At 40.8% G+C, this 13965-nt stretch overlaps 1 protein-coding gene across 1 annotated transcript in view; it reads right to left on the bottom strand.

The window, feature by feature from the left end:
• Nucleotides 1-13965, bottom strand: part of ITFG1 (integrin alpha FG-GAP repeat containing 1) — a 312588-nt gene that overhangs the window by 65120 nt on the left and 233503 nt on the right. The window contains exon 14 of the mRNA XM_030204383.1: nt 1642-1720. Within this exon, the coding sequence (XP_030060243.1) occupies nt 1642-1720 (79 nt within the window). The remainder of the gene's footprint in view (nt 1-1641; nt 1721-13965) is intronic.

Raw genomic sequence — 13965 nt, 5'->3', positions numbered from 1 at the left:
GCGAGGGTCCGGGAACGCAGCACTGAGCTCTGCTGAGCTGCCGACATCGCCCTTCCTTCTTCTTCTCTGCCTCTGTCCCGCCCTCGACGACGTTACGTCACACGAGGGCGGGACAGGCAGCTGCAGGCAGAGAAGAAGAACGAAGGCCAACGTCGGCAGCTCAGCAGAGCTCAGTGCTGCGTTCCCGGATCCTCGCTGTTTCAATAGCGGAGCAAGGGCCCGGCCGGGTGGAAGGTGGGTGGTGACGGCGCGAACTCGGAGGGGGAGGGGCAGCAGCGAACTCGGCGGTGGGGGCGGGCCTTTCAACCCCCCCTTCCTATAATAGCCAGTTTTTACGGGCTCAAAGTCTAGTTTTATACTGAAACTCCATAGTTCATCTGCTAGGAATCCGGTTACATAAGCAGCACTTATACTACTTACTTACTCTATAGACTTTGTATGAATACCTCAGCATAAGAAAGGTTACACTATATATAACTTCACATTCACTTAAAATTTTTTTCCACCCCCTCCAAGTCCTTTTGCCCATTACATGATGGAATGATTGGTAAAATCCCTGCTCTCAGTGGCACTTCTTCAGTACAGAGTCCCATCATCTGTTCCCCACCTTACCCTCCCCATTGTTTCTGCCTCCCTTTACCACCCCCCATTCCCATGACGTATATATGGCTTAATTTAATACTCAGCCCCCTGCCCCCTCTCTTCCTTCATCTCACAAACACCCATTCCTTCAATTGTTAGGTCTTGCTCCTTTCTTCCAACTGGAAGAGAACAGCACATTCATCAGCGTTTACTGTCTCCACATTCTGCTTTTATTCTAGACCAGGGGTTCTCAACCTAGTCCTCAGGACACACCTAGTCAGTCAGGTTTTCAGGATACCCACAATGAATATGAATGAGATAAGATTTGAATGCCCTACCTCCATCATACGCAAATGTCTCTCATGCATATTCATTGTGGGTATCCTGAAAATCCGACTGGCTAGGTGTGTCTCAAGGAATGGGTTGAGAATCCTTGGACTAGACCAGTACCAAAGCAAGATAACTGAAAGGTCTTGTGTAGCTCAAAGCAGGGGAAAGTGGTCTAAGTATTACCAGAGAAAAAGAGAGGATTTGCACCTGAGATGGCTTTTTTTGGAACCATAATAAAATCAGGTGCCTGATAATGGCAGGGACCACTGAAAAAAACCCTTGACAAAACTGTTGTGTGTTAGTTTTCTCATTCGCACACGCTAAGCGCATGGTATTTATTTTTACCATTTTTGGAGGGGGCATTTTAGGGGTGGCGAATGGGCATAGATGTGCTAATCAGCTACCATGCTGACATTGCCACTGTGCTGATTAGTACATTTATAATGTGGGAGCCCTTAGCACCTCCTCAATAGGAGGTGGTAAGTGCTCTTGTATTCATTTTTTTAATTGGCTGCATGTTTATGCTAACATTAGTACACGGCTAGATATTCAACAAATAGAAAAAAGCTCTTTTGACAGCCGTGCTAGAAATGGGCTTAGTGCAAATGGGCTTATATAAGGATGTATTAAGCTCATTTACTAGCGCAGCCTAGTGAAAGGTCTCCACACTTTACACTTCTTTAATAGTTCCTGAAAACAGCCACCAACATATTTTACAATTTATCATACCTGAAGCATTTTTCATATATCCATTTGCATCAACTGTTGTGTAGCTGATGTAGGGTCCAGGTTGATTCACCCCAAATGGCTAAAATAAATAAAAAGAAGAAATCAGACCACTAAAAGTAGCTATAAATATCAAAGCAAATAATTTAATAACTCCCAGTTAAAGTTTCCTCTTCAAATAATTCTATTAAGCTCAATATGGCCATCAAAAATTTATTCCCTTTCACTCTACATCTTTTGGAAGTTTCTTTGAAGGCCCACTATATATTAGTGGGTTTTTGTGATATTAAAGTTGTCCCAGAACCAAATAATAGTCATCAGAAAATGTAAGTTTTGAGCAGAAAGGAATCTGTGAATGAATACTTTGGGTGTGTATACACTGCAAAGCATGAACTTTATCCCATGCAGCACTTCCACCATAACTATATATCTTCCCTTTGGTTCCCCTGGTATCATGTGAGTATCAAAGAATATTTGCTTGTGTGATAGGATTGCCACTCATCTGGCCTACTGTTGAAAAATGAGAAAGCCAGTTCAACCACCCAATCTTTCTGTAATTTCCTAATGTTCTCTCATATTGAGGTAAAATTTCTCGCAAGAATCGACATCTTTACCTTCCTTTCTGAGATAGCCCAATATTTTTGTTCTTTTAAAGAAGAGAGCAACTCACCCGCATTCAAAGTGACTAGTTTAAGCCTAACCAAATCCACTTTTCCATATGTTTCACCTGCCTTTTCAAATAATTCTGTATTTGAGATCTGCAAATACTGAAAGAAGTATTTGATCTTATACTAGTTCCAGAAAAGCATATTTAAACAGTATAAAACAAGCAAAACGTTTACTAGAAGCTTAGGCACTAATGTGTGCCTCATGCAGATTAAAATGGTGCACCACAGGATGGGACATGCTCTGGCATCCTGTGGTAACTGCCAAATGAATGCACTAATCACACACCAGAATATATAGGCATGTCGGGGGCAGAGAGTGGGTGTTCCTGTGCTAAATGGTTAGCACATTTACATTAAGCGCATGAGCACTTATTGCCTACAAAATGGTCATGCTCTAATGGCAAAATTTGCGTGACCCATTAATACAAAAAGAGAGAAATATCGGCCATTTTGTGGCTGGGATTCAAATGGCATTAGTGCGCAGGAAGAACCCACTTTTCACCACAGCTTAGTAAAAGGACCTCTATAATACAAAAACAAACAAACAAACAAAAAAACAACGGGTGGGTCATTATGAAAGAATTAGTAAATGTCAACAAAAAGTAAAGGAAAATTAAGGTTTATACTAATGATAATAAAACTGTACACAAACATAACTGCTGTCTAAAAGTTGTTTTCCTACACATTTAGGGGTTCATTTTATAAAGCATTTTCTATTTGTTAAACAGGGTTTAGACATGGGGCACAGAAACAGCACCTATTTTTACAACATACATAGAAGCCTTCTAAAAGGGTACACATAGAGGACATACACATATTTGCACCTGCCTTGGAGAAGGTGTAAAATTGAGAAACAGCATTTGTGCACCACAGAGAATAGTTCTGGGACCCTATTTTATAAAGGCACATAGGCACCATGTTGCCTTTATAAAATAGGCCCATTTTGCAAAATGTTATAGGCAAAATAACCCCTTACAGACTTAAAACAGCAGTTTTCAAATCCATTTGTTTTGAGACAAAGGCTGCAGGTACTTTTCCCCATGGAGGATTACTTTTAACATTTTGTTTTACATGTCAGGGCTAGGGGTATAAGGAAGCACACTAAGCCAGAAGGGATTTGAGGTCCTCCCAAAGGAAGGGTCCAGGGGTGTTTTTTCCCCATCATTAATGCTCCCCAAATCAGGGTTAATGGGGACAGTGCGGGGAAGACGAAGGAGAGTTGCAAAGCCCAATGGACCATCATGCGTTGGGGGCCTCCTGGAGGAGTGGGTGGGAAGCCTCCAAATTTGGCCACGAAGGCCATTTAATTCATAGTACAAAGGGAACAAAACACAAGTCAATAAATAAAGATTATGATGTAATGAACCAGCTAGTACAAACAGCATTTAATTAAAACACATTTAAAACCCCATAAAAAGCATCAATGCAACAAATTACACAAATTAAAACTGATGATACAAAGATCAAAAGTCTAATAACATGTTTCAGTGTCAAGCAGAGGAAGAAGGTAGAAGTAGGTAGTATTAGAATCTCAGAAGATGATCCCACTTCTCCAACCCATACCCCTGGCCCATCACTTTCTCCCTTTAATAGTTCTTATTTTTTTTATAAATACAATTCACTTTGAGCAAAGAAAAAGGATTATGAGCCTTCTGGTCTACAGAGGAAGAAGTGGAACAGACAAAGGTCAGTAGCATAAGTACATAAGTAATGCCATACTGGGAAAAGACCAAGGGTCCATCGAGCCCAGCATCCTGTCCACGACAGCGGCCAATCCAGGCCAAGGGCACCTGGCAAGCTTCCCAAACATACAAACATTCTATACATGTTATTCCTGGAATTGTGGATTTTTCCCAAGTCCATTTAGTAGCGGTTTATGGACTTGTCCTTTAGGAAACCGTCCAACCCCTTTTTAAACTCTGCTAAGCTAACCGCCTTCACCACTTTCTCTGGCAACGAATTCCAGAGTTTAATTACACGTTGGGTGAAGAAAACTTTTCTCCGATTTGTTTTAAATTTACTACACTGTAGTTTCATCGCATGCCCCCTAGTCCTAGTATTTTTGGAAAGCGTGAACAGAAGCTTCACATCCACCTGTTCCACTCCACTCATTATTTTATATACCTCTATCATGTCTCCCCTCAGCCGTCTCTTCTCCAAGCTGTATAGCCCTAGCCTCCTTAGTCTTTCTTCATAGGGAAGTCGTCCCATCCCCGCTATCATTTTAGTCGCCCTTCGCTGCACCTTTTCCAATTCTACTATATCTTTCTTGAGATGCGGCGACCAGAATTGAACACAATACTCAAGGTGCGGTCGCACCATGGAGCGATACAACGGCATTATAACATCCTCACACCTGTTTTCCATACCTTTCCTGATAATACCCAACATTCTATTCGCTTTCTTAGCCGCAGCAGCACACTGAGCAGAAGGTTTCAGTGTGTTATCGACGACGACACCCAGATCCCTTTCTTGGTCCGTAACTCCTAACGTGGAACCTTGCATGACGTAGCTATAATTCGGGTTCTTTTTTCCCACATGCATCACCTTGCACTTGCTCACATTAAACGTCATCTGCCATCTAGCCGCCCTGTCTCCCAGTCTCGTAAGTATGAAGGTGGTGGAGAGGCTGGTCAGAAGGTAATTTCCTAAGGTAAAGGTCCCTGTGGTATATTTATTTGAAACTATTTTAACTACATCACAAGAAGAGGTTTTAGGCAAGTTGCTTTCCTCTATTAAAACTGTTAATATTGGGGCCCATTTACGAAGCTGAATTAAGGGCCCCTTTTACTATGCTGCAGTAAAAGGAGCCCTGTAGCAGCCACAGTGTGTGGATTTGCCGCACGCTGCAGTGGGGGAAAAGCCAAAGAAAAGGAAATGGCTGTGCGGTAAGTACACACTTGCTGTGCAGCCATTTCAGTGGGGAGCCCTTATCGCCACCTATTCAGGAGGCAGTAAGGGCTCCTGCACTAACCTGGCAGTAACTGGGCAGCATGTGGAGCTGCCTGATTACTGCCAGTCCCAGGTGGTAAAAAAAAAAAGAAATAAAAATTTCTGGTTCAGCCGGAAAAGGCGTACGTGAGTGTGGCACTACTGCTGGCTCCCACAGTAGGCTGGCGGTAGTGCTGGACTGGAACATGACAAAGTGGCAGTAGCTCTACTGCCACTTGGTAAAAGGGGCCCTAAGCGCTAATGTGCATTTAACACATGAAAACTGTGTGGAAGAGTAGTCTAATGCTTGGTGCAATAGAACAGATCCTGGGGAACTGATTTCAATTCCCACTGCAGTTTCTTCAAGTCACCGAACCCTTCACTGCCCCAGTAACAAAAACTTATGAGCACACTAGGGACAGTGAAAGTACCTGCATATCATGTGTACAGCAATGCATATGTCTAGTAGGGCCATAGAAATGATTAGTACTAGTAGTAAAAACAATGGCCTAATACAGGCCACATTAAAGCGTTCTACATTAGTTTTGTAATTTGTGCATGCTAAGTGCGCGGTATTTATTAAAATTTTTTGGGGAGGGGTTGTGTCAGGGAAGGAGAATGGGCTTAGAAGCACTATTCAGCTAGCGTGCTGACATTATCGTTGCACTAACTGGTTAGCATGTCCATAACGTGGGAGCCCTTAGCAGTTTCTAAATAAGAGGCAGTAACTGCTATTGCATTAATTTTTTTTTTTATGGCCACACTCTCATGCTAACATTAGTACATGGCCAGAGATTCAACAAACAGACAAATGCTTATTTTATAGTTGCACTAGATATGAGTTTAGTGAACTAAGGCCATTTTACAGCAGTTATAAAAACCACTATTGTATGTGACCATTTTTAAAAATTACTGCATGAGCACTTACAGACACCTATTTTGAAGTTGGCAAGGGCTCCTTCATTATCCGTGCACTAATCAGTTAGCGTGCTGTAATACAGATGCACTAAATGGTTAGTGCAATAACACCCACTCTCCTTCCCTGACACACCCCTTAAAAAACACAAAACATTATTTAGCTCATAATTAGCACAAGCACAGGAGATCAGGATGCAGCTTTTCGGCCTGATGCTCTCGGGCACATAATATAATGCTGCAAGGCGACTCGCAAGCAGCACTATTCCTCTACCACAGGATTCTGCAACCTGCGGAACCAGGATCCCGCAGGTTACGGAATACCACGGGGAGTCAAGGTGCAGTGAAAGGCAAACTTTTACCACACCTTGATTAATTCCCTCTTAGTGTAATAGTTGAGGCATTTGTGTTTTCTTTACCAAGGGGTCCTTTTACTAAGCTACATTTATTTAATAAAATGTATAGACCGCTTAGTCCCAAGAGGTTTACAATTTAAAACATACATAATCCATAATACAAACCAACATACACTCCACACTAGCAGATGGCTACAATAATAGGTCCACTAACATGTGACTAATGCAGCAAAAAAATGGACTACTGCTCGAATTATTAGGAAAGGAAAAGAGACTAAAATAGAGAATATTGTTACGCCTTTGCATAGATCCATGGTGTGACAGCACCTCAAATATAATGTGCAATTCTGGTCACCACATCTCAAAAAAAGATGCAGCAGATTTAGAAAAAGTACAGAGAAGGGCAACCAAAATTTTAAGGGGATGGGAACAACTAACTTCCCTTGAGGAAATACAAGAGGCTAGGGCTCTTTAGCTTGGAGAAGAGATGACTGAGGGAAGATATGACAGATGTCTATAAATTCATGAGCGGAGTGGAACAGGGAGACTAGTTTACTCTTTCCAAAAGTACAAGGATTAGCAGCACACAATAAATTGCTTGCCAGAGAATGTGGTAAAAGTGGTTAGCACAGCCAGTTTTAAAAAAGGGTTGGACACATTCCTAAATGGAAAAAAAAAAGCAGAAACCATTATTAAAGTGGACCTAGGAAATCCATATTGCTCGGATAAGCAGCTTGAAATCTATTATATTCTTTTTGGATCGTTAGATACTTGTGAAAACAGGATGCTGAGCTTGAAGGACATTTGGTCCATCTCAGTAAGGTGGATGCTCACGTATTCATGTACACAGGTTTTCTCGTCTATGTATCAGAAGAAGTCTTTATATGATCCAATGCATTCAAAATACAAAGATCATAATAATCAGTTTCTTTCATAATTTACCATTGAAACCACCTGTTCATCTGGTTCTGTCATTGATTAAAATATACTTTTAAACAGTAAATACTGGGAAGGATGAGAAAGTTTTAAAGAATAAGATGGTGTCTGTCTTCTCTCTGTCCTTAAAAAGGTCATTTTGCACTGACAACTCATTTGTTTGTCTTGCCATGTTAAATGTTTTCAAGGTAAAGGAACAGTGTATGTTAATACTATAGCTCCAGTCTTCGGGCTCTTGTTTTATTCTAGATGCTGTGTGGCAGCATACATCAATCATCATGAAGATAACATAAATAATGGCTTTAAACCATGTGGAAACTATTACTGCACTATATTGTTTCTCTGACAATGTCAAACACAAGAACCTTTTTTACCATCATCTCTGTAACTTCAGGTCTTATTCAAAAATGAAATGTCCCCATTCTGTTTCTATGGATAAAACCTCTACTGAATTAGGCCTTTAAATCTTTTTCATGCTTCCCCAATGTTTTATTATTGTACAATGTTTATTAGGGAGGTGCATTTACTAGCATACATTCAGTTTATTAGCACACAAAAGTTTAAAGATCCTTTTTACTAGGCCTAATATGATAAAAATGGGCCAACACAGGACACAGTAAAGGGTTAGTTTGGCCATAAGCATGCAGTAATCTCACAATTATTATTTAAAATAATTTTTATGGCTGGGGGCATGTCATAGGCCAGAGAATGGGCATGGAAGCGTAAACCGGTTAGTTGGTTTATGCGCGCTTAACATGGGACCACTTAGCACCTTCTAAACAGAAAAGCAGCAAGTCCACCCAATGCTATTTTTTTCAGTTGCTGTCAGCTAATGCTCACATTACCGCACAGCCTGAAAACAAAATAATAGGAAAACGGTAATTTCATGACTTGGTAGACATGGGCTTAGTGCATGGTGATATGGGACTTTTCCATTTCTGCCACAGCTTTGTGAAAGGACCTCTCAGTGCAAGCAAAAATCAGTTTAACACCTAGAAATTAGTGCATATACAAATCAATTTATCTGAATTAAATTCTAACAAGCAAAGCTGTCATTAAAGTGAATGTGTGAAAGAAATGGAAAAGAACACCCCCAAAACAAGATGATTTCCAGCAATGAACCAAAAATTTTGACTGTGTACATTCCTAAAGTTTATTGATCATACATTGTAGCACAGGTGGAGTACTGGATTTACCAGTAGAAAGGTGTTTCCTAAACTATATAGCATTCCACTGATCTGACCTGTGTTATCTCTGGCTAAGGGAAAGGGTTCAATTATAATTAACCTAGTACAATAAGTTATATAAAGAAATTCAAAAATAATATATTAAAACTGCAAAAATAATAATCATTTAGTATCTATTATGGCTCTTGTAAATGAATGGTTATTCAAATACGTAAGATAACAAGAAATTCTCTCAGTATACAGTTTATGTTCTTAATGGAGGAAAAGACTTCAGAAGCTCTGCCCTCTCAATGCACTACGTCAGAATTTAAAAAGGCATGTGATATGCACGTGGGATTGTTTAGGAAAAGGAAGAGTTAGGGGTTACAGAGGATGGGCAGAGTGGATGGGCCATTTGGCCTTTATCTGCCGTCAGGTTTCTATGTTTCTATGAACTATAGCTATGTAATGCAAGGTTCCACATTAAGAGTCACCAATCAGGAAAGGGATCTAGGCGTCACCGTTGATGATACGTTGAAACCTTCTGAGCAGTGGAAAATGAAAATGAGGACGTTATAATGCTTTTGTATCATTCCATGGTGCGATCTCACCTCGAATATTGTGTGCAATTCTGGTCACTGCATCTCAAAAAAAGATACAGTGGAATTAGAAGGGCAACAAAAGTGATAAAGGAGATGGGACGAATTCCCTATGAGGAAAGGCTAAAGCGGCTAGGGGTATTCAGCTTGGAGAAAAGACAGATGAGGAGAGATATGATAGAGGTCTATAAAATAATGAGTGGAGTGGAACGGGTAGATGTGAAGCGTCTGTTTACTCTTTCCAAAAATACTCGGACTAAGGAGAACTCAATGAGGCTACAAAGTAGTACATTTTAAATTAATCAAAGAAAATATTTCTTAACTCAACATGTAATTAAACTCTGTAATTCATTGCCAGAGAATGTGGTAAAAGCAGTTAGCCTAGCGGGGTTTAATAAAGGTTTGGATAGTTTCCTAAAAGAAAAGTCCACAAGCCATTATTAAAATGGACTTGGGGAAAATCTACTGCTTATTTCTAGGATAAGCAGCTTAAAATGTATTGTACTGTTTTGGGAACTTGCCAGGTACTTGTAACCTGAATTGCCCACTGCTGGAAACAAGATGCTGGGCTTGATGGACCTTCGTTCTGTCCCAGTATGGCAATACCTATGTATGTACTTATGACCAAAACAAAACCATCCAGGACTAAAACTAAGATGTTTTGAGCTAGACCTGTTTTTAGAACAAATAAGGCACAAAAAGGTGCTCTAAATTACCAGATGACCACTGGAAGGATTCATGGATGACCTCCCTTTACTCCCCCATTAGTCACTGACCCCCCCCCCCCCCCCGCCACCCTCCCAAAAATGTGATTAAAAACATTGCTTACCAGCCTCTATGCAAGCCTCAGATATTATACTCATGTTCATTAGAGTAACTTGCAGATCCCTGAAGTAGTCTAGTGGTGGCTGTAGTGCACTGTAGACAGGTGGGCCCAGGCCCATACCTCCCCCTAGCTGTTACACTTGTGGTGGAAACTGTGAGCCCTCCAAAACTCACCAGAAATCCACTGTACCCACATACAGGTGCTCCCTTCACCTATAAGGGCTATTGTAGTGGTGTACAGTTGGGGGTAGTGGGTTTTGGGGGGTTAAGCAGACAAGATAAGGGAGCAATGGTGAGATGTATACCTGGGAGCATTTATTTGAAGTCCAGTGCAGTGCCCCCTAGGGTGCCCAATTGCTCTCCTGGGATGTACTAAAAATGCTGACTCCTCCTACATCCCAGTGGCTTGATTTCTGACATTTTGCACTTGAACAGATTTTTTTTCTAAAATGGTAAAAAAGGTACAAAATATAAAACCTTGTTCAAAATGGTATTTAAAAAAAATAAAAAAGATAGACATTTTCCTTTTTTCGAAAATATAAAAAATACCCCTCTTTGTATACTAAGCTCATTAAAAAGTCTATGAAATTAGTTAAAACAGTGGTATATTCTGCACTTTTTCAAATGGCTCTATTCAATGGTGCAGAACACTAACGTTTCTATTACCAAGTCTCTTCCATTAACTAAGGCAAATTTAAAGGATGGCTTCATGGAACTGTAGCATGCCTTGAAAGACAATTCTTGAAATGAGCTCAACATTTTCTGAACTGTGCACTATACTTTTCTGCCATTTAATTTCAACATTCCAATATCTGCACAGTGTGAACTTTTGGAGTTTAATATGTCTTTTGTACTTACAGTGAAGACTGTAAAGCAGTACACCACAGAACAACAAAGGGTCATTAGAATTGATCTTAAATTTTCTCCAAAATAGGATACAGCAAAACAACCTGACCTTTTCTTTCTAAAGGACAAAGTTTTTTTGCTGCTTGGCAACCAGCCTACAAATAAACTAGCAATTATATCACCTTTAAAGTGCTTGCTTGTGTGATTGTATGGTCATCTTGAAAAGCAAAGAATCAAATGAAACTGGGAAAGAAATCCATATCTAAAGGAAAACTTTTGTTTGAAGTGTAATTCTACAGACAATAAGGTACTTGTTGATAGATTAAAAAATTCAATTAGGTCAAAACCAGGAGGAAAAATATAAATTTCTAATGAAAAGGAATATCACTTCTTTTAATCTAATTTGACATTCATAAGCTTTTCCAGGGGTCTCTCCCATTCAAGGCAGTGAACAAATCATAAAAATAAAAACAAATTATATAATACAATATAATCAATAAATTGCAATAATCTTAAAATATATACAACTAGTAAAAAAGGCCCGTTTCGGGAACAAATGAAACGGGCGCTAGCATGTTTTTTTTTGTGTGTGTGTTTGATATTAAGGGATATAAATGTATTTGAAAAAGGGGAGGGGCAGGGGAGAGGGAGGGGGTAAGAGGGGGGTCCTCACAGCAGTCACTCAGACTCTCTATGTATAGCACTATGTCTGTCACACACAGATAGTAAAAACCTATCCCCATCGTTGTACATAAAGTAAGTTGAAGTATTATTTTGTGAAGAATATTTTGTTGTTATAGTTGCCTGGTATTAGAAAGCAGTAGGATCATGTACAGCAGATTGTGGAGTAGTGAAGGCAACATTGTCCTAATCGCAGTGAATTTAGATGTGAAACAGGTAGTGGGTAAATACTTCGTTGAAGCAGTAAGAAACAACACTTTTAAAATAAAAAAAAAAATGAATGAGCGGTTGTTTTAGTTTCATTCCTTTTTTTGGTTGTTTAGGTTATTTAATGTAGCGAGGCAAGTGATTTGCAAGCGCAGTGAAAGTATTGTAATACCCTCCGTTCTTGTATTCGTTTCACTGGTAATTGTGTTTTTGTATTTAGCGGGCCCACTGAATCGCGGGAAAAGGGTAATGGGAAGCTGTTGAGAACGGTAGGCAGCAGGGCCGAAGGACACGAATGTTGTGTGCGCTATAGCCCCTCCGCGGAATATATTATCCGGTAGCAGGATGGAAGGACAACAATATTGTGGGCGGTATACCCCCTTGGCACAATATATTCGCCGCTTTACTGAAGGACAGCAATATTGTCAGCGCTATACTCCCTCCACGCAATATATTCGCCGGTAATAGAACCGCACCTGTGTTATAGCAGGAATGTTTTCCTCCTTGTGGCAGCGATGTTTCTGTGACCCCTTCTGTGATGCTCCTCTCCGACCTCCGTTGTATATATGTAGTGTGTTGCAGTTGGCTGGTAACCCTAGTTTTGATAGGTTCCTGTTGCATTTCACGTGGCGTTCCGTTGCCTGGAAACTGGTTTCCCATGCATCCCGTCTGATAGGTTGTGCATCACTTTGTCCTCACGTCATGACGTTAACGTCATAACGTTTGACGCGAGTGCAGGGCAAATTCACTTGGCTACACCCTTACAAATCCACGAACCCTTGAGTGACGTAACGGAGTGGCTTCAGGTTGTAGGTGCATTTTATTATAGTATCTCGCAGTGCGTGGGGGGGGGGGGTGGAACTGGCGATTGGCTAAGTGTCATAGCCCTGCCCTCTACGTCATCACGTTGTGACGCGAGGGCGGGGCAGACACTCATGGGATCTTGCAACTACAAATTTGCATTTAGAATCTTGGGGTTGTGAATTATGTGTGGATGGGGCGTGGCTGAGGCCGGGGCTATGAGTGAGAGTGAGAATGAGTGGTGCTGACAGCCTAGAAGACTACAGGGCTTCAGTGTTTCCCTGCCACACAGTGAGGTTCTGAATGTTGGAGGTGAGAATTATTTATATAGATAATTACAAAAATTAAAACCAATAATCATCTAAATATAACGTAAGAGGGGTGTGATGGAGTGTGTAGGAATCTACCAGTCCCCCTTAAGCACTCTCCCTCATGGGGCCTCATTAAGAATCCCAGCTCTAGTGCTCAGGGCAGATAAAACCCCAGAGCAGGAAGGAGCAGGTTGGAAAGCTTTTTACTTTTCAACTCTGTGCACACTGGAATTCTTCTATGGTCTGGTAGGAACCCACCTGACCAAATTTGTTTGTTTGCTGTTGAACTTCAAACTACTTTTTGTGCAATAGAGAGCTAACAGCATGTGAGAGGAGCGGGTTTCTTTGTATGTTTTCTGTTTGAAACACATTATTAAAGGTCTTTTTGTTTACTTGTAAACTATGGTCTGGCTTTGCTTGTTGAGGAAACTGCAAAAAAAAAAAAAAAAAGAGGCAAAGGCCCCCCTCAGCACACACCCTATTACAAGGAGGTAAAATTAATCCCTACACCTTGTTTTTTTTGAATCAGATTCGTTTATCTGGAAAATACCCAAATCTTCAACATTCTCCTGAACATAAGATAACTCTCTTCGAAACTGCAATTTCTGAGGAAGATTGTTCTACAAGGTATGGGCTGCACTGGAAAAGGCCCTTGTGTAGGAATGGAGGAGTGATAGTCCCTGAGCAATTTTCAGAGGACTGTGTTCGGGAGGAGCTGGCTAAATTAAAGGTGGACAAAGCGATGGGGCTGAATGGCATACATCCAAGGGTACTGAAGAAACTTAGGGTGTTCTTTCACAAAGGCGCACTAGCATTTTTAGCGCGTGCTAACCATGCAGACTCCCATAATACTCCAATGGGCATCTACACAGCACATGCTAAAAAATCCTAGTGCATCTTTGCAAAAGAGGCCCTTAGGGAAGTTCTAGAGGCCTTGCTGGCTGACCTTGTCAATGCTTCTCTAGAGTCGGGAGTGGTCCAGGAGAACAGCAGATTTGGTCCCTCTCCACATAAGCAGAAAATAAATAAGAGGTTAGGAACTACAGGCAGGTAAGTTGTGGTAAGTAAATTAATGGAAATGCTTT

The sequence above is a fragment of the Microcaecilia unicolor genome, chromosome 5 (genome assembly GCF_901765095.1).
Source record: "Microcaecilia unicolor chromosome 5, aMicUni1.1, whole genome shotgun sequence".
Taxonomy (NCBI): Eukaryota; Metazoa; Chordata; class Amphibia; order Gymnophiona; family Siphonopidae; genus Microcaecilia; species Microcaecilia unicolor.
The sequence above is the reverse complement of the archived record's forward strand: the minus strand, read 5'-3'. Positions and strand labels throughout refer to the sequence as shown.